Below are 21,243 nucleotides of genomic sequence, written 5' to 3' on the forward strand. Positions count from 1 at the left end.
GTGGCCATTTTGTGCTACTGCAGCCATTATTGAGGATTAGAGCCTATTAGAACCTAATAGCCATATTCAACCATCTTACTGAATAATAGAGACTAATAACCATATTTAATGGTATTACTGTGGAACAAAGATTAATTGCTGCATTTAACCAAGTTGGCCTGATTGCTTGAACAATTTAATACTGACTACAAATTAGAAGACTAAACACATAATTAGCAACATAAACTGCTGCTTTACTGTATCCAGTCTATTATTTAAATGTATTTTAAATCAGAAATTCAGACGAACAACAGAGCAAGAATAAATCTGGGCATAGTACACTGAATCTCAGAATATCTGGTTGCAAACATCACAAACGGAGCTTCTCACTAAAATGTTCTGGACCTTCAGCTTTTGCCTTCATCTGTAGTTGACTTTCTTCATTCCGGTTCTTACTTCTGTCAGTGTTTTCTCTCTTTGAATCTGGGCCTTGAAGGTGAAAAACACCCTCCATCACAGGGTCATGGCAGAGTCCAATCTGCTTTATGCTCACTGGGGCACTTCACTTTCTTCAGAAAACCAGGCTGGGTTTTAATCTTAGTCAGCTGCGCTTTACTGCTGGATGACACAGATCAGCCTGCCTGAGACCACACTGGCCTCGTCCTCGTCAGAAACACAGAAATAACGAAGTATGTTTCAGCGAGTGTGGTCGTAAAATCATCTCCTTAATTTTGACAGCAAAGAAAATGACAGTTCAAAACTCTCGGGACAACAAAGGGACTTCTTCCCATGTAACAAGCAAACCCAGACAGCTAGAAAAAGTAGTTTTTTGCCTCTGTCTTTTACAATAACAACACTGTTATTGTATTGTTTTATTGTGTTGTTGTTTTTATGTAATACCTCTTGTTCTCTGATTTCAGACCAGAGGATTACCTGGCTGTTTTACAGCATCTAAAAAGGTCATTCAGCTTTAAGGATAAAAATAATCTGCTGAGAAATTGTGAGCAAAGTTCTTTTGAGTTTTATATGTCATTGTAAATTGGAACGTGGTGAATGCACGAGGGGTGTGTAGAGAGAGCGCTCACAGTGTCTCCTCCACCAACAAAATGATTGTGCTGTGGCCCTGACAGTCTGGTCTACAGTGGCCTTGCCAGTCTGGTCTACAGTGGCCCTGCCAGTCTGGTCTACAGTGGCCCTGCCAGTCTGGTCTACAGTGGCCCTGCCAGTCTGGTCTACAGTGGCCCTGACAGTCTGGTCTACAGTGGCCCTGACAGTCTGGTCTACAGTGGCCCTGCCAGTCTGGTCTACAGTGGCCCTGCCAGTCTGGTCTACAGTGGCCCTGCCAGTCTGGTCTACAGTGGCCCAGTCAAAAGGCCTGGTCTCAGTCCCATTGAGAGTCTGTGAACATTTCAGACCTAAGCAATCTGAATAACCTGGAGCAAATCTTCCATATAGGCATATTTTTACCCAAACAGACTTGCAGCTGTTATTGCAGCAAAAGGGGACTCTGCCAAATATTAATATGTGGGGTTCGATTACTTTTGCAAGCAGCATATTTCAGTTTTCATTTTGTTATCCCCTTTTGCATTCATTCCGTTTTTATCAGTCTGGTCACACAATACACCGTCTGAAAGTGTTAGAACTCACAGTTGTATATTTATTTGACCTTGCCAGCATTGTAGCAACAATAGTCAAACAATAGAGGCATTTGTTTGACTGCGTCTTTGAACTACACAATTAAATTGGTAATTACTGTACATCATCAATGAAGACCAGTGAGCCAGTACCGGTGGCCGGCGTACGCGCCTAAACCATGACACCCCCACCACCATGTTTCACAGATGAGGGGGGGCCTGTCTTTGTGCTTCTTTGGATTTTGGGCAGTTCATTTTGGCCTCCGTGCCCTACGCTTGTCATCACTCTGACACAAGTGCATGTCGGTCTGTTTTGTCCCCAAGACCTTCGTCCAGAACTCTGCAGGCTCTTTTAGGTACTTTTTAGCCAACTGTAACCTGGCCATCCTGTTTTTGTGGCTAACTAGTGGCTTCCATCTTGCAGTGTAGCATCAGCAGTTCAGTTCCTGATGTCTTTTGTGGACATCAGTCACTGACACATTCACACCTGCCTCCTGCAGAGTGTTTCTGATCTGTCAGACAGGTGTTTGGGAGTTTTTCTTCATTATGGTGACATTTCTTTGGCCATCAACTGTCTTCCTTGGCCTACCAGGCCCCTTGATTTTTGCTAAACCTAAAGTTTGACCTATGTCTCTGGCTGTTTTTTTTTTTCTTATTTCTCAGCTTCATAATGGCTTCTTTGACTTTCATTGGCACAACTCTGTTTCTCTTGATGACAAACACCAGTAACATACTCTAGGATTGAAGGCAATCAAAAGAATAGAATCATTAGATACTGAAAGTTCTTTTATACCTGCACGAAGGAAGGCAGATGACTAATCATAAACACCTGTGAGGCCATTTGTCCCAAACATTATGATGCCCTAAAATGGGGGGATTTTGCATAAAAATTGGGCTGTAATTTCTACATGAAACCAAAAATGCTAATATGACCTTTTAATAAAAGGCTAGAATCTTCACTTTGACCACATGTGAATTGTTTGATTAGGAATCTAAAATTATGGAGTACTGAGCCAAATCGAGAAAGAAAATGTATTTATCCCAAACATCATGGAGCTCACTGTAGCTTTCTGAAAAAAAACAAATAATACAAGAAGCAATAAACACCTGCGATTTTCTGTTTCCTCTCTCGTAAAGAACACAGAATAACGTGTGTTTAATTGTTCAATTAAATTACATTTACGTGGCACTTTTTGCAGGGAGACTGTCACAAAGATGCTTTACAGGAAAAATTACACCAAGATCAAGCCTGAACCCCCAAAAATCCAGCAAGTGATGCAAAAAAGAACCTCATATAGTCACACACACACACACACACACACACAAAAAACTCCTCGTTGGGCGGAAGTCTCAGGAGGAACTTCAATAGTTAATGATGAGCTTCAGTACATGATAATTAACCAGTAATGGGGAATCTGGGGAGCAAACAGACAGAGGGGTCAAGCAGATTACTGCCTGAATGATAAAATTAGCTAATAGAACTGAACAGCCAAAGCAAAGGAATGTATATTACTACACGGATCAGGAGGGGCGAAGCCATCACGACGTGGGCTTGAACCCGGAGACGCCGGAGCGGGAGAAGAGAAGAAAGGTGCCACGCGGGTAAGGAACAGGACACTTATGATGTTCGTATTGCAGGATTAGAGGTCTGAACGCAATGTGGAAAAGGCCCAGGGTGGCAGCATATCTGAAAGATTTGTAGAATGGCGCCGTACACAACCCTGAGAGTGATCTTGGACAGACAGCGAACCCACGCAGCTGCAGTACCAGATGTTCACCAGCAGAGGCAGAGTGGGCCCCTTCAGCTCGACTCCACGCACATCCAGCCCTCCCACGCATCTTTCATCGTAGCATCGCTTGAAAAGTTTAAAGCTTGAGCTGAAAAACAGATGGCGTGTCTGAAGCCCTGGCACGCGAGCGGGAGATTACTCCAGAACAGGGGAGGTCCGGACGGGAAGGCTCTGCTTCTCATTTTCATTTTCGTTCTTGGAGCTAATTCTTCATTTTTAATTTGGTTTAAACTTCCAAATATCCAGCACCCTGAGAACAGAGTAATTGCGCTGGAGGGTACGGCGTAAATAATACTCTGACATATTCTGGAGCAAGGGCATTTCAAACCTTATGAGGAGAAGAACCTTGCCAATTCTGCATGGCAACCCTAGACCAGATGCTAACGCCGCCTCGATATGTTCCCATTGCTCGGTTCCTGTAAGTGCCCTAGCAGCTGCAATCTGAGCTAGCGGGAGGCGTCTCAAGGTGAAACTGGGGCAACCAGAGGGGGGATAGGAGCCGCGAGGGGGGATAGGAGCTGCTGGGGGGGATAGGAGCTGCGAGGGGGGATAGGAGCCGCGAGGGGGGATAGGGGCCGCCGGGGGGGATAGGAGCGGCGAGGGGGGATAACAGCTCTTTCTCTCAGACAAGGAGCAGCGCCCATGCTGATTCTGCGCCCCAGCCCGCGCTCTCCCGCTCTGATAGCGGAGAGGCGTGTTTGTGGCGGTATTGGCGGCCGCCCCAGGAGATGGCACCCCCACACACCCCCCCCCCACACCCCACGGCCCTTTCTGTGCCCCAAAGAATAGGGCCCAAAATAGCGTGCAAGATGAAAAGTTTTGTTTTCTCACAAACTTTCAGCCACAACTTTCTCACACAAGCTTTATTTTGTTGTTTACAGCAACAGGAATCAGCAGTGTTAAGATTTACGGTTTTTGTGATGAAGGAAAATGATAAAAGTTTTTTTTTTTTTTAAAGAATGACATAACCTCAGGCGTAATGTGCTTGCTTTTATCTTTAATATTTTATTCTCATTAAAAATAATATTTTGTGCAACAGTTTCTCATGGGGAAACAGCACACACAGATGAAAAAAAATAATTTTAAAAACAATATTAAAATTACAAATTCCAAAGGTTACCATGACCAAGGGCTACAGTTTAATCACCATTTTAATCATTTTGATTCAAAATGAAAAGTACATGTTGGTATTCCCCATTCAGTTTGCAGAGTTCGGCAATTTTAATTGAAAATCTATGGCTGCATTAAAAAGGGAAACATTTTTATTTTAAATTGCATGTCAAAGTTAAAGGCAACTTTTGACTAAATCCAGGCCAAGTCAAATCTGGAGAAACTTGAGAATTTTGTTGATAAGTGCCAGAGTAACTTCAAAATGTCAAAACTCAGCTCTTCGTGGCTGAGTGACTAACTGTAGTAAAAATGTGTGCAGACATCTGAAGATCAATGAACCGAAATGAATGTGCTTGTTCTGATTCTTCAAAGAAAAGACTATGGTGCCGGATAAGCTTTTGGTTTAACCATCTCCAAACGGCAGGAACTGAGACAGGATTACAGAGACACTGTAAACAAGCCAGAGGCATGGAAACTTTATTCAGAAGAATAAGCCTGAGAGGATCAGTGCGGTCTTTTAGTTGTGCAATACAGAGGACGTCTTATTTAGCATGTCGATAAAATAACCCTGTCAGCCATGGTGACCTGTAGACCTCCCGCCCTGCTCTGGGTAACAGGACAATCAGCCATGGTGACCTGTAGACCCGCCGCCCTGCTCTGGGTAACAGGACAATCAGCCATGGTGACCTGTAGACCCACCGCCCTGCTCTGGGTAAGGGGCCGATCAGCCATGGTAACCTGTAGACCCCTCGCCCTGCTCTGGGTAACAGGGCGATCAGACATGGTAACCTGTAGACCCCCCGCCCTGCTCTGTGTAACAGGACGATCAGCCATGGTAACCTGTAGACCCCCCGCCCTGCTCTGGGTAAGGGGCCGATCAGCCATGGTAACCTGTAGACCCCCCGCCCTGCTTTGGGTAACAGGGCGATCAGCCACGGTAACCTGTAGACCCGCCGCCCTGCTCTGTGTAACAGGCCGATCAGCCATGGTAACCTGTAGACCCCCCGCCCTGCTCTGGGTAACAGGGCGATCAGCCACGGTAACCTGTAGACCCGCCGCCCTGCTCTGGGTAACAGGGCGATCAGCCATGGTAACTGTGGCAAACACACCTGCCACAGGCCACCGAAGTGGCTTTCCTTGGGGCCCTCCAGCACAGAGACACAGGGAGATGATGTTCCAACAGTCCAGCTTTATTTACAAGGGTCGGCAAGATGTTATAGCCGAGGAGCAGATGTTAAAACTGTCATGACAGAGCTCCCTGGTGTGGGTGGGGATGGCAGATTTAACCTGTGCGCAGTGATTACCTCACTACGCACAGGTGCAGCCACTCCTGTTCCTGGGTCCAATTAGCCTGGCCAATTATCTAATTCTTCACCAATTATCCAATTGGCCAGGTCTAATTAGCTTGACCCAGGGCAGGTGTGGCTGCTTAAACCAGCCATCCCCACACCACATACCCCCAACGCCAAACTGAGGCCAGGGAGAATCACTGGCCGAAGCCTACCCCCCCCCCACCCTCCCAACAAAGCAAAAGACAAACAAAAACAAAAACACTCCAAACTAAAAAAAAAAAGTCAGGGTGGGTGGCCCCGGAACAGTCCAGTACATGCCGTGACCCTCCTTCGGACGACAAGGCAGCCCTTCTTCCTCCTCCCTCCCGGAGCACGGGAAGTCCTGGGCTGCTCTGCTGGCTGGTGGGGGCGTCACCGGCTTGGGCTGTTCCAGGGGCTGTGGTGGGGTGGCTGGCCTGGTGGGCTGGCCTTGTGGTGCTGGGGACCAGGAACCCTCGTGGCTGTGGTGGCCGCCAGTCGGCTCTGCTGGCGGGCGGCTGCAGGCTTATCCCCTCATGGGCTCCGGGCAAACCAACCAGGCCAAAACAAAGAACTAAAAACAACCAAATGGACGAGAAAGGAAGCAAAACGGCGCGGCCACCGCTCGTGCGCCGCCCGTGGCTGACCCGCCTTCCCGGCCAAGTCCAGCTCACGGCGCGACCACCTCTCGTGCACCGCCCGTCGCTGACCTGCCTTCTCGGCCAGGTGCAGCTCCTCAGCGTCCCAGCTGAGGATTGCTTCCTTCCCCTCCCTGGTCATCTTCCGCTCCCCATTTTTGGCCCGGAGGATCCACCCGAAGCCCTGTCGGGAACACCTCAGCCGCCCCTCCTCCAGTGTGCTTCCTGGCTGGCCCTCCTGTGCCTCTTTGCTGTGCCGGAGGAGCCCCACGTTGGGCGCCACTGTGGCAAACACGCCTGCCACAGGCCACCGAAGTGGCTTTCCTTGGGGCCCTCCAGCACAGAGACACAGGGAGATGATGTTCCAACAGTCCAGCTTTATTTACAAGGGTCGGCAAGATGTTATAGCCGAGGAGCAGATGTTAAAACTGTCATGACAGAGCTCCTTGGTGTGGGTGGGGATGGCAGATTTAACCTGTGCGCAGTGATTACCTCACTACGCACAGGTGCAGCCACTCCTGTTCCTGGGTCCAATTAGCCTGGCCAATTATCTAATTCTTCACCAATTATCCAATTGGCCAGGTCTAATTAGCTTGACCCAGGGCAGGTGTGGCTGCTTAAACCAGCCATCCCCACACCACAGTAACCTGTAGACCCGCCGCCCTGCTCTGGGTAACAGGGCGATCAGCCATGGTAACCTGTAGACCCCCCGCCCTGCTCTGGATAAGGGGTCGATCAGCCATGGTAACCTGTAGACCCGCCGCCCTGCTCTGGATAAGGGGTCGATCAGCCATGGTAACCTGTAGACCCCCCGCCCTGCTCTGGGTAAGGGGCCGATCAGCCATGGTAACCTGTAGACCCCTCACCCTGCTCTGGGTAATGTTACGATCAGCCATGGTAACCTGTAGACCCACAGCCCTGCTCTGGGTAAGGGGCCGATCAGCCACGGTAACCTGTAGACCCCCCGCCCTGCTCTGGGTAACAGGACGTTCAGACATGGTAACCTGTAGACCCCCCGCCCTGCTCTGGGTAACAGGACGTTCAGACATGGTAACCTGTAGACCCCCCGCCCTGCTCTGGGTAATGTTCCGATCAGCCATGGTAACCTGTAGACCCCTCGCCCTGCTCTGGGTAACAGGCCGATCAAGAATGCTGACTCCACAGCTGCCATTAGACCCAATCCCAACTGAAAATTCACATTCACATCTTCCACAGCTTGTTCTCTGTAGGCCTGGAGGGTTCCTGCTCAGTCTGAACAAAGCCGGGGGAACCGTTAGGAACCGTTAACTTAACTCTGCACATCTGAAAATGGGGGGACTGAACATCAGCAGCTGTTTCTGTAGAACGGTAAAACGCGTACGCGTGCAAATACCCTGAAATAAAAGCTGACTGTTTGTACTTTAGTCTCACTTTCATCTTTTGATCTCAAATCCAAATTCTGTTTGCGAACAGCAGAAGTAACAAGAGTCACTCCACTGTTACCGTGTTTTTGGAGGGTCCTGTAAACTTCCTGCCCAACGGTGTCTCAACACCCAAAACCCAGCTACCCACGACTCTGGGTTTCTCACTTGGGTGTTAATCGTCAAAGTAACCTCAACTGGGTGAGAAAACTGCAAACGTGCAAAACAGGCAACAGGCTGCGCAATGTTGTCACTTGTCAGTTGATCTCTTTAAAAGTGTGCAGAGACATTTTACATAACTGGGTACGTAGGTGGACAGTGCTAAACTTTCTGTTTTATTGTGACTTTAACACAGCTTTGAACACTGTTAACCTTTATGTTGCCTTCATTAATGCATGCACCCTGTTTCTATAGGATGAAACATGACCCAACCTGGCTGTACCCACTGCGATAAAGCCTCTTCATTAAACTTTAAATTCTAAAACAATATTTTTTCATGTAGAAAATACCTGTCACTCATCAATAAGTCAATGAATAACTCTTCCTACTTCACAGTCCAGAGAGACTGTGTTTCCTCAGTATTACACCACTTGTTTTTACTGAAAAACACACATCATAATTTTATTTATTTATTTGCTGCAATAGATGTGTGATGCTTAACTTTGATTGTGGCGTCTTATTTCATAACTGAAGATTTTTGAAAGACTCTTAAGACAATCTTTATACTTTGATGGTGTAACTCTTTTTTATAAAAATATAAAAAAGGGCAATGTAAGTTTTTCTAATGGTAGGGAGCTAAGGTCACTCCAGGAAAAGTCATCAAATTTCAAAAAAATAATTTTTTAAATAATTAAATTCATGGGATTTTCCCTGTTGTTAAATTCATTTAATTAAGGGTCATTTTTGACCCAAGGACAGCCGGGAGGTTAATGCTTAATTATGATTAATGTTTAATTATACCTTTCAGACACACATTCTGGGGGCTGTAGGTATTGCCTTTGGCAGTACTAATATAAAACATACTCTTGGGCTTCCACAGAGCTTTTACAGAGTCTGGCAGCAGTAGTCCTATTCAAGCACTTTATTTTAAGGGTGTATGGGCAAGAGTGGGACACCACCTTCTAGAACATTCTGTCATACTCCCTTTTATGCATTGTAATGGCTTGTGTGGGTTTAGATAAAGAGATGTGTCTGTATTGAAAGTTCTCCCTGTACATACATTCTGACCGTCAGATTATATACATGGTTTTCTACAGTTGTTACAACAGACTGTTTATCAGGTGACTTGCTGTTAGTTATTTAGTCAGGAAAATGGCGGGCATTGTTGGGCTGAATGGCCTGTTCTCGTCATTATGTTATTTTATGCACCATAGAAAAATGCCAAATAAAAATATATACTAACAAAACATATCTGTCTGAAACTCTCAAAATGTCTGATTCAAGAAGCCTGCAGTTTTACTTCACACCTTGACGGGTTCACACACGCCTGCTTTTCAACTGTCAGATGAAACAGGAACATTTTTTCACACCTCACCGGTGTGTTCTGTCAAACAACTCCAAAGAGACTAAACTGTAAACCCTATCTGCTCTGACAAACAGCCAGGTGGTAAAATTCAGGCACTCGGAGTTGATTCTACACTGAACACTTTGTTTTTTAGGGAAATATAGTGTTGATGAATATGACTTTCCATGTCAGAATTATTTTTTTCTTATGTTGCGTACTCCAGGAAATATGTATTTTTTTTTATCAGAATAACCTTATAGTTATGATTATTCTTTCCAAATACTCCCCCATGGCAGTGGACCCCACTGCAGAATGATGACACAACAGTTGTTGGCAGCCTGGTGTGTAAAAATAAAACGAGAAAGAAAAAGAAAAAGGCAAGCTTTAGTTTAGAAAGTGTGCCTAATGCAGGTGGTTGTGCTGTTTTTGTCGGTGCACCTCTAACAGGCAGTTATTTGCACATCACCGTAACCACAGGACCAACCACACGGGGCTATGCCAAAAAAAAACCCCTCCTGTCACTCCTACGCAGACACGCGGATGTGAAGCCCATTTAGCATCGGTCTGCTCTGCACGCTCAGCTATCTGATCTCTGATCTGGAGACGGGCGAATCCTGCCGTAAGATGTCTCCTCTGGGTCCGGCCGCTTGGATCTTTCTCCAGATTTTCTCGAGCTGGAAATCAGCAGGTGCTTCATCTTGCGCTCGGTCTTGTTCCCCCCTTCTCTAATTCGGACATTAATTACAAGCCTTGTCTCCCAGCATGCTCTGAGGAGGGAATCATCGGAGGGAAGGAGGTGAAGCCGCACTCCAGCCCCTGGATGGTGTCTCTCCAGAGCAGCGGGAAGCACGTCTGCGGTGGGGTGCTGATCAAGGATCAGTGGGTCCTGACTGCCGCACACTGCGAGAGGTGAGGGGTCAGGGGTGAGGGGGTCAGGGTGGGGTGAGGGGTCAAGTTCAGAGGTCACAAGAGGAGATAATTTCTTTGTTTGCTTGTTTATGTATTGGATGCTTCATCCGGTCGTGGTGGTTACAGTATGTCATGTGTAGGAAGTTAGCAATGCAATGAATGCATTAATAAGCACACAGTATCAGCCAGTCAATGTGGGCCTTCACTCTAATGTGCACTACAGCAGATGTTAGATGTTTAAGTATGTCACTGTAGTTTATGTGTGTGATTTAGCCTTTCATTGACTCCAGTACCCCTGGGTTAAAATCAAATCTAGAATGTATGTACTGAAATTCATCCTCAGTGCTTATGTATAAATAAAAACCATGCACATATAACTGTAAATATGCACAAAATCATGCATATATAACTGTGAACATGCACGAAATCATGCACATATAACTGTAAATACGCACAAAATCATGCACATATAAACATAACTATGCACAAAATCATGCACATGTGACCGTAAACATGCACAAAATCATGCATATATAACCCTACCCCTAACCCCTATCCTACTGTTTCCCTGTCACAGGCTCTGTCTTTTGTGTTTCATGAAAACTTATTTGTGGCTCTGGAACTTTACACTTTGAGCCTGGAAATGGAATAGAAATTGGTCTCCACAGCAGGGCTGCTCTTGCTCTGCTGGAGAAAGCATGTAATGAAGACTGTAGGGAACAGGCTTTTCACACTGCAGCTTAAAGTGGCTACAAAACAGACTTCCATGAGGAGCTGACCCTGCTGAGGTGGGCCGATGTGAACAGGAATAAAACGCTGAGTGAAAAAAGCTCCGCTTGTTCTGTGCATGCGTTCAGATGAGCTGCCTCCTGGAGTCTGGTCACAATGTCCTGCATTCAGGATTAAATTACCAGACGATGGCAAAATTCCAGCGACATGACTTCAGAGAAGCAGCCTTTTCCATCTGCTTTTAGCACAAATTTTACATGACCTGCTAATAATGAGAAAAAGAAAAAAGTGCCAAGTACACTCTGCATTTGAGGTCAGACAACATATGTATTTATTATAATGACAAAATTACACAAAATGTGCGTGTGAGAAGCGCCACACAGATGAACAGCCAAAATCTTTCTCCAGCAATATTCACAAAATGTAAAGTGATAATGGGTAAAAGTAGTGCTTTACCTGCTGTGTGGTACAGTGTGTTTGGGGAGTGGGGGGTAAATGTGCTTTACCTGCTGTGTGGTACAGTGTGCTTGGGCAGTGGGAGGTAACAGTGCTTTACCTGCTGTGTGGTACAGTGCGTTTGGGCAGTGTACTGCAGTGGTGGGTATAAGTGCTTTACCTGCTGTGTGGTACAGTGCGTTTGGGCAGTGTACTGCAGTGGTGGGTATAAGTGCTTTACCTGCTGTGTGGGACAGTGCGTTTGGGCAGTGTACTGCAGTGGTGGGTATAAGTGCTTTACCTGCTGTGTGGTACAGTGTGCTTGGGCAGTGGGAGGTAACAGTGCTTTACCTGCTGTGTGGGACAGTGCGTTTGGGCAGTGTACTGCAGTGGTGGGTATAAGTGCTTTACCTGCTGTGTGGGACAGTGCGTTTGGGCAGTGTACTGCAGTGGTGGGTATAAGTGCTTTACCTGCTGTGTGGTACAGTGTGCTTGGGCAGTGGGAGGTAACAGTGCTTTACCTGCTGTGTGGGACAGTGCGTTTGGGCAGTGTACTGCAGTGGTGGGTATAAGTGCTTTACCTGCTGTGTGGGACAGTGCGTTTGGGCAGTGTACTGCAGTGGTGCATATAAGTGCTTTACCTGCTGTGTGGCACAGTGCGTTTGGGCAGTGTACTGCAGTGGTGGGTATAAGTGCTTTGCCTGCTGTGTGGCACAGTGCGTTTGGGCAGTGTACTGCAGTGGTGGGTATAAGTGCTTTGCCTGCTGTGTGGCACAGTGCGTTTGGGCAGTGTACTGCAGTGGTGGGTATAAGTGCTTTACCCGCTGTGTGGCACAGTGCGTTTGGGCAGTGTACTGCAGTGGTGGGTATAAGTGCTTTACCTGCTGTGTGGCACAGTGCGTTTGGGCAGTGTACTGCAGTGGTGGGTATAAGTGCTTTACCCGCTGTGTGGCACAGTGCGTTTGGGCAGTGTACTGCAGTGGTGGGTATAAGTGCTTTACCTGCTGTGTGGCACAATGCGTTTGGGCAGTGTACTGCAGTGGTGGGTATAAGTGCTTTACCTGCTGTGTGGCACAGTGCGTTTGGGCAGTGTACTGCAGTGGTGGGTATAAGTGCTTTACCTGCTGTGTGGCACAGTGCGTTTGGGCAGTGTACTGCAGTGGTGGGTATAAGTGCTTTACCTGCTGTGTGGCACAGTGCGTTTGGGCAGTGTACTGCAGTGGTGGGTATAAGTGCTTTGCCTGCTGTGTGGCACAGTGCGTTTGGGCAGTGTACTGCAGTGGAGGGTATAAGTGCTTTACCTGCTGTGTGGCACAGTGAGTTTGGGCAGTGTACTGCAGTGGAGGCGGTTCTGGGGGCGCACTCCCTGCACGACAGAGACGCAGAGCGCCTGGGGGTTCAGGAGTGCATCAAGTCTCGCACCTTCAACAAGAACACCAGAGCCGATGACATCATGCTCATCAAGGTACGCCTCACGTCTACACACAACCCGCACATCCACACACAGCCCACACACATCCACATACAGCCCACACATCCACACCCAACCCGCACATCCACACACAGCCCACACACATCCACATACAGCCCACACATCCACACACAACCCACACATCCACACACAGCCCACACACATCCACATACAGCCCACACATCCACACACAACCTGCACATCCACACACAGCCCACACACATCCACATACAGCCCACACATCCACACACAACCCACACATCCACACACAGCCCACACACATCCACATACAGCCCACACATCCACACACAGCCCACACACATCCTGCACATCCACACACAACCCACACATCCACAAACACCCCACACACATCCACACACAACCCACACATCCACACACACCCCACACACATCCTGCACATCCACACACAGCCCCCACATCCACAAACAGCCCACACACATCCTGCACATCCACACACAACCCACACACACCCCACACACATCCTGCACATCCACACACAACCCACACACTCTCCAGAACCTGGCAATGCATGTACAGTCTCTCCAGAACCTGGCAGTGCATGTGCAGTATTTTCAGAACCTGTCAGGGCATGTACAGCCTCTCCAGAACCTGTCAGTGCATGTACAGCCTCTCCAGAACCTGTCAGTGCATGTACAGCCTCTCCAGAACCTGTCAGTGCATGTACAGCCTCTCTAGAAACACTGCCAGTGCGTGTGCAGTCTGTCTGCAGTGTGTGAGTATTCATTTGCACAGGAATAATCTGACTCTTCACTGCTTGCCTCTGCAGCTTAAGAAGAAGGTCAAGGCAAAAGGCAAGAAGATCCGGGTGAAAGATCTCCCAAAGTCCGGTAAAGATGTGCCTGTGGGGACAAGCTGTCAGGTGACCGGGTGGGGCGTGACCAAGGAGAAGGTCAGGGTGGCGTCAAACACCCTGCAGGGGGTGGAGGTGAAGATTGAGGGCCGGGACCTGTGCAACTGCTATTACAACAGCAACCCGGTGATCACACAGGACATGCTCTGTGCAGGAAACAAAAAGGCCAAGGCTGATGCTTGCTTGGTGAGTGCTGTGCCCTAAACCTGTGTCTGAGAGAGCCTATTGCTTTATGAATCAGACTGTGTTCCCTTGACCTGTGTCTGAGATAGACTACTGCTTTATGAATCAGACTGTGTTCCCTAAACCTGTGTCTGAGAGAGCCTACTGCTTTATGAATCAGACTGAGTGTTCCCTAGACCTGTGTCTGAGATAGCCTACTGCTTTATGAATCAGACTGAGTGTTCCCTAGACCTGTGACTGAGAGAGCCTACTGCTTTATGAATCAGACTGTGTTCCCTTGACCTGTGTCTGAGATAGCCTACTGCTTTATGAATCAGACTGAGTGTTCCCTAGACCTGTGACTGAGAGAGCCTACTGCTTTATGAATCAGACTTCATGTTCCCTAGAATCAGTGTTCCCTAGATGTGTGAGATCTGGCTTGTAGTACATGAGAGATGTATTTAATTTGTATATTCAACGCACTGACTGATGCATTATGCCAAGTGTTAGCTGTTCAAGCTGAGCTGGGTAGTCAGACACCCGCTGCTCATCACCAGGCTGCTCCCGTTTCACTGTTTCCTCACTGATGGTGTGTCTTTACGGGCCTGGCTGTAGCCCTACCCAGCTGGCTTTGAACTGGCAGTCTATGCAAATGTGTCCTTTTACTCAGTGCACTTCTTGGGCAGTAGATTTCTACCTCTGTAATGAAATGCATTCTTATTTTACAAAAAGCGTCTGTGTATATAAACACAGCTATTACACAGGAACATAAAACTATGTATGTGTCTCACACACACACATGCACACACGCACACATGTACAGACACATGCACACACACACACACGCACACACACGCACACACACGTACAGACACATGCACACACACACACACACACGCACACACACGTACAGACACATGCACACACACACACAGACACATGCACACACAAACACACACACGCACACAGACAGTGTATGTCAAATTTATCAAGTTTATTTTTAGTTGATGGAATAAGACAGTGCTCTTCCAAGTAAATGTCAGACATTAGAAGACTGATTAACTGGCGACTTCCCCTAGCCTTGAAATAAAGGGTAGAAAGTTTACTTTAATTGACTCAAAGTTATAATCTTGGGATCGCAGCAGTCTGCTGTCAAACGATGCATATTAGATATCTGTCTCAGTTTGCTGTCTCCTATCCATTTATAAGGAACTCTGTAGGCTATTTAAGTCCTGCTGGTTAAGAAATGCAGCTCACAGGAGCCTTCAAATGAAAGACATTTTGGGGGATCATTAATTAGCATATTGTTATTCACTTCAGGGAATGTGCGTACACGAGCAGCATGTTCAGGACATTTAAGAATGTTTGAATATGCAGTTTTACTGCGCAAAGATAACATTACTCCATTCTTGCTGTTAAGTAGAACAAATATGTGTATTTAACTTTGACTGGAATTCACTTTAAAAAAATTTCTTCTCGAACACTGTTTGAGAAATTGCGAACACAAAACTAATTTGCTGGACTGTGGCCGAGAAGAGGAGCGTGTGACTCAATTTGTAAGTGAAGCGATGAAAGCTCACAGTTCTGGCCCCACGGCCCTCTGGGGCTTTGGTTTCCGCCTCCCTGACTGACAGGCTGCAATTCTCCTCCAGTGATCTCTTTAAAAAATCCGACACCTGATCATTTGTACTTCTTGAACAAAATTGTACGGGCTTCAACAAGGCAGCGGCGTAATGGTCAGGGAATTGGGTTTGCACCGACAGACAGAGCTGGAAAACTCAGGTCCAGAAAGTAAATGTCCTTCCCAATATTTTGTTCCAGTCCCCTGGGTTTGATAATTACCACAATTCTTTTTGATCCCTGGACTTTTCCACCTGCACAGTTGTCTGTTTGATACCCAGACAGAACACTGCTGTTGTACTCTTGGCCAGGGTGCTCAGTAATATCACCCAGTTGTGTAAATAGATTGTTTGTAAGCTGTGTAAGGTGCTTTAATGCCGTAACGTATTGTTACAGAAAATCAATTGCTAAAGCCTTCCATGCAACAACACATCCTTCAGTGACCAGGCACTGGTGGCTTTACAGGGTTTAGGAGGAAAGTGCACATTAACATGATTCATAAAAGCATTCCCAAATGTGTTCAGAATTCCTGTGTTTACATGCCTAAAGCTGACCTATTATTCTTCCTCTGGAATATTGCTGGAATATCTCACTACTTACATTCCAGAGTCAGCATTCATATTGGCTTGTCCAGAACACTGAATTTCAGCATTCCAAATTAAGAGTTGGCATAGCAGATGCTTCCATTCAAACGAAGGACAGATGGCAACTAGAAATAGGAGAGTCATGTTTCATGAGCTGTCAGATCGTTGACTTATTTGAATCAATGAACAGGCTGTACCCTTCTCTGCAAAGCATAATTATTGGTTTACATCTGTGAGTCTCTGACAGCACATGGTAGGTCAACCCATTTATAAGTAAGTCAACTATTAGAAACTAAGTTTTATTATCATGTCTCTCTTATGGCTGTGTGACCTGGAATGTGACTGTGTTTTCCCCCTGGAATAAGACTGTGTTTTCCCCCCTAGAATGAGACTGTGTTTCCCCCATGGAATGAGAATGTGTTTTCCTCCCTGGGATGTGACTGTGATTTACCCCCTGTAATGAGACTGTGTTTTCCCCCCTAGAATGAGACTGTGTTTCCCCCATGGAATGAGAATGTGTTTTCCCCCATGGAATGTGACTGTGATTTACCCCCTGTAATGAGACTGTGATTTACCCCCTGGAATGAGACTGTGTTTTCCCCCCTAGAATGAGACTGTGTTTCCCCCATGGAATGAGAATGTGTTTTCCCCCATGGCATGTGACTGTGATTTACCTCCTGTAATGAGACTGTGTTTTCCCCCCTGGAATGAGACTGTGATTTACCCCCTGGAATGAGACTGTGTTTTCCCCCCTAGAATGAGACTGTGTTTCCCCCATGGAATGAGAATGTGTTTTCCCCCATGGAATGTGACAGTGATTTACCCCCTGTAATGAGACTGTGTTTTCCCTCCTGGAATGAGACTGTGATTTACCCCCTGGAATGAGACTGTGTTTTCCCCCCTGGAATGAGACTGTGTTTTCCCCAGGGTGACTCCGGCGGGCCACTGATTTGTAAGAAGCTGCTGGTGGGCGTGGTTTCCGGTGGTCATGGCTGTGGTGACCCCAAGAAGCCGGGCGTGTACACCCGCCTGTCAGAGCGACACCTGTCCTGGATTAAAAAGATCATAAAGCATCGCAGCAACATCACTGCTCCTCTGACTGATGTTTGAGTAAAGCCCTGCCCTCAGCTTCGTAATGCATACTTTCTTTTAAACTGCAAACTTATTAGCAGTATACTCTCTGTTAAACTGCATACTTATTAGCAGCATACTTTCTGTTAAACTGCAAAGTTATTAGCAGCATACTTTCTGTTAAACTGCATACTTATTAGCAGCATACTTTCTGTTAAACTGCATACTTATTAGCAGCATACTCTCTGTTAAACTGCATACTTATTAGCAGCATACTCTCTGTTAAACTGCATACTTATTAGCAGCATACTCTCTGTTAAACTGCATACTTATTAGCAGCATACTCTCTGTTAAACTGCATACTTATTAGCAGCATACTCTCTGTTAAACTGCATACTTATTAGCAGCATACTCTCTGTTAAACTGCGTACTTATTAGCAGCATACTCTCTGTTAAACTGCATACTTATTAGCAGCATACTCTCTGTTAAACTGCGTACTTATTAGCAACTGTGAAACTGTTAGCCTGGGTCAAGTATACCAGGGCATTATTGGGATTTTAAAGTAATACGCAAATAAAATTTATGCAAAAATGCTCAATGTATATTTATCTCAATTCCAACCAATTTGAACAATTATATATGGTTAACTGTTGCCATTTACCTCTGCTTGATCATATTCAACAATATGTGTCATTCATTTTTTCACAAAGATGTGATTCATATTCACAATAATGAAAGCATGGAGGCATAAATTATTTTTATCTGTGAGAATTAAAATGAAACAAGGTTTTATCCAGTAAATTGATATGTATTGTTTTGAATTGATATTTTCAGTTATTTTCCATCTTTATCTTATTAAGAACCAAAGAAACTATGTAGGCCAAAAGATATAAAGCAAATACAGATAATGAGTGATATGAACCAAACTTACACAGTAAAATACATCTCACAAAAAAAACATCTTACGAAATTCATTCTCACAAATTGTCCTTCCTCTTTTACTAACAGTTTAAAATGGGTCACTTTGACCCAAATCGAACGGAAGAGTTAAACCAGTCTGCCAAGTCTTCATATCTGTGTTCATATAGGTCATGTAGAATAAGAGTGAACATAAACCTGCGGTTCTGTGCTTTAAATGGAATGGTCTCTTTGCACATGAATGTAGACTCCGTTTCTGTTGAATGTGATGATTGATTGAACTTAAACAGTATGTGCAAATATATCTGTGCCTCCCCTAAAGCATCTGTAGTGATCTTATGCTGTGTTCACACAGACAGTGAATATTACTGCTGCACAGAATATTATTAATAATTATTAATATTATTAACTCCACCATGCTCTAATAAAGAACAATACGTTTGGTCGTCTGTGTGGACAATATATTAAAGGACCAGGAAAAAGATTTTGGGCACATGGGTGTAAGTTTATTTCTGGACGTTCCTCAGAAGCAGTCGGAACCAAAACCGAGCGTTTATTTTGCTGTGGCATCTTCAAGTAGTTTAACAGAATTCATTGTCAGAGAGAGCACAGACAGGCTTTGTGAAGACTGGGCCTTGGATTCAATCAATATATTTCTCCTAAATTTTTCATCACAAATACATTTATTTGTGATGAGAATTAATTTCTCATCACAAATACATTTATACCTCTCCCCCCCGCCCCCCAAAGTATATTTCCTGTCTGTTGTCGCCCCCAAAGCTGAAATGAGATCAAAGACCTTGGCTAAATTCAATGAGCTTCATTTGCATGATTATATATGTTAATTTCTTCTTATAGCTTTGTTGAATTAAATGATTGTGGGATTTATTCAAATTCATGCAAAGAGAGTAATTTTGCAAATGATTATTGTATAGTCACGTGATGTGCACGTTTTCCTGTTTCAACAAAAAAAAAAAAAAAAATAATAATAATAATAACGTACAAACAGTCACTGCCTTATTAAATTTAACAGCCCGGGGTAAAATAAGTTTTAAAACATTACTTTATAAAAAAATGTATTCATTATATTATTTAAATTAAATTCAAATTATACAAAATATTTATCATTTTATGGGTCTTAAAATGTGACCTTTTTTTCTTTTAAAAGCCTGCAGATAAAAGAACTAAAACTGATAAATGTGCATTTGTTTGGGTGTCCCAGGTGTGGAGGGTTAGGGTGTGTGTCAGCTCATTTTATTCTCAGGACTAACAGACTGTGTAACCAGCACACCAAAATATTTACCAGAGAGTCTTGTTAAAGCCAGAAAGAAGACCAAACAGATTTTAACAGGGTGTGTTAGTAAACCCCATTTTGGCCTCTGGGATTCTATAAAGGATTGATTGTGCTTTATATTCCTCAGCCAGGCTCGCTGCTCTGGGTGTCTCCCTGGTCTGAGTCAGGCATCAGTCAAAACTGAACACAGAACCAGGCTGAAAAGAATATGGTGAAATACCAGGCATACCGGCGCGGCGTGGCTCTGCCTCCAGCCTCGAATTCGGCTCGCTGACGGGGGATGAATTGCAGCGTTTATCAGAGATGGGCCTGTTAAAATCTGCACATCCAGCCATCACCCGTTCCATTCCATTCATACCTTCCACTGCTCTGTATGCGTTGGATTCTTCTCCCTGGTCTGGCTCCGATTTCCCACCAAGCTGGACCCTGAAAATAACGCCTGTACCTCTCATTTCACAATCGACATGTCCCCCCCCCGCAGGCAAGAGACTCCCAAGTGACGCAGGGGCTGAAGAGTTTTCCCGTGTGTGCAGTCTCACAGTCAGGACGTCTTTACTTCTCTGAGAAATAGCCGGTGAAAGGATTCTGTCCTTGCAGCAGTGCTACTTCAGTCCCTTCTGACGCTACCCTTTATCTCAGGAAGAGACTGAGTCGCTATCGGTCTCTATTATCCCCAATGCCTTGAAATACTGCAACTAAAACTTGAAAGAGGAAATCGGAACGGATTGAACAATGCGATGTGCTGGGGGCCATCCATATTCAGGGAACATGTTCATAATGACCTCTCTCATTCTCATGTCAGCTGTCCTATTATAAAAGCCATTTAAAATCCTGACAGCTTGTGTTAGTCTCCCTCTGGTGAATCAGGTTTAAAAAAACCCATTTCTTTGACCTGTTTGCTCTGTCTGTAGGGGCTGTCTGTCTGTAGGGGATGTCTGTCTGTAGGGGATGTTTGCTCTGTCTGTAGGGACTGCCTATCTGTAGGGGATGTTTGCTCTGTCTGTAGGGGCTGACTGTCTGTAGGGGCTGTTTGCTCTGTCTGTAGGGGCTGACTGTCTGTAGGGGCTGTTTGCTCTGTCTGTAGGGGCTGTCTGTCTGTAGGGGCTGTTTGCTCTGTCTGTAGGGGCTGTCTGTCTGTAGGGGCTGTTTGCTCTGTCTGTAGGGGCTGTTTGCTCTGCCTGTAGAGACTGCCTATCTGTAGGGGCTGTTTGCTCTGTCTGTAGGGGCTGACTGTCTGTAGGGGTTATCTGTCTGTAGGGACTGCCTGTCTGTAGGGGATGTTTGCTCTGTCTGTAGGGACTGCCTGTCTGTAGGGGCTGTTTGCTCTGTCTGTAGGGGCTGCCTGTCTGTAGGGGCTATTTGCTCTGTCTGTAGAGGCTGACTGTCTGTAGGGGCTGTTTGCTCTGTCTGTAGAGGCTGACTGTCTGTAGGGGCTGTTTGCTCTGTCTGTAGAGGCTGACTGTCTGTAGGGGCTGTTTGCTCTGTCTGTAGGGGCTGACTGTCTGTAGGGGCTGTTTGCTCTGTCTGTAGGGGCTGACTGTCTGTAGAGGCTATTTGCTCTGTCTGTAGGGGCTGTCTGTCTGTAGGGGCTGTTTGCGCTGTCTTTATTTTGGTGGGTAGCAGGATAATTAGCTATTTTAAATCACATGTACCATCCCACCACCTGAAAACAGCATATTTTTCCTCTGGCCCTGCGTACATTACACAGACCGAGACAGAGAGGGAACTCCAGAAAGCAGTGCTGTTTATACCACAATCCAATGGCAAGCCTTTTGAATACCTGCAGAGTGTG

General features: G+C 45.8%; 1 protein-coding gene across 2 annotated transcripts; it reads left to right on the top strand.

The window, feature by feature from the left end:
- The first annotated feature begins 9,893 nt into the window (after nucleotides 1-9,893).
- On the top strand, nucleotides 9,894-17,837 carry LOC118213323 (granzyme K). Of its 2 annotated transcripts, XR_004762392.1 has the most exons (6): nucleotides 9,894-10,053; nucleotides 10,127-10,274; nucleotides 12,756-12,903; nucleotides 13,718-13,987; nucleotides 17,095-17,329; nucleotides 17,398-17,837. XR_004762392.1 is itself a non-coding variant. In XM_035392191.1 (5 exons), exons 1-5 carry the CDS (start codon nucleotides 9,990-9,992, stop codon nucleotides 17,275-17,277), a joined length of 813 nt encoding a protein of 270 aa, XP_035248082.1. In that variant the 5' UTR covers nucleotides 9,894-9,989; the 3' UTR covers nucleotides 17,278-17,837. The 2 variants fall into 2 exon arrangements, 1 of the variants encoding a protein (XP_035248082.1); XM_035392191.1 differs by having other exon boundaries at nucleotides 17,095-17,837.
- The last annotated feature ends 3,406 nt before the right edge of the window (nucleotides 17,838-21,243 follow it).

Source organism: Anguilla anguilla, chromosome 14, assembly GCF_013347855.1.
Source record: "Anguilla anguilla isolate fAngAng1 chromosome 14, fAngAng1.pri, whole genome shotgun sequence".
NCBI lineage: Eukaryota > Metazoa > Chordata > Actinopteri > Anguilliformes > Anguillidae > Anguilla > Anguilla anguilla.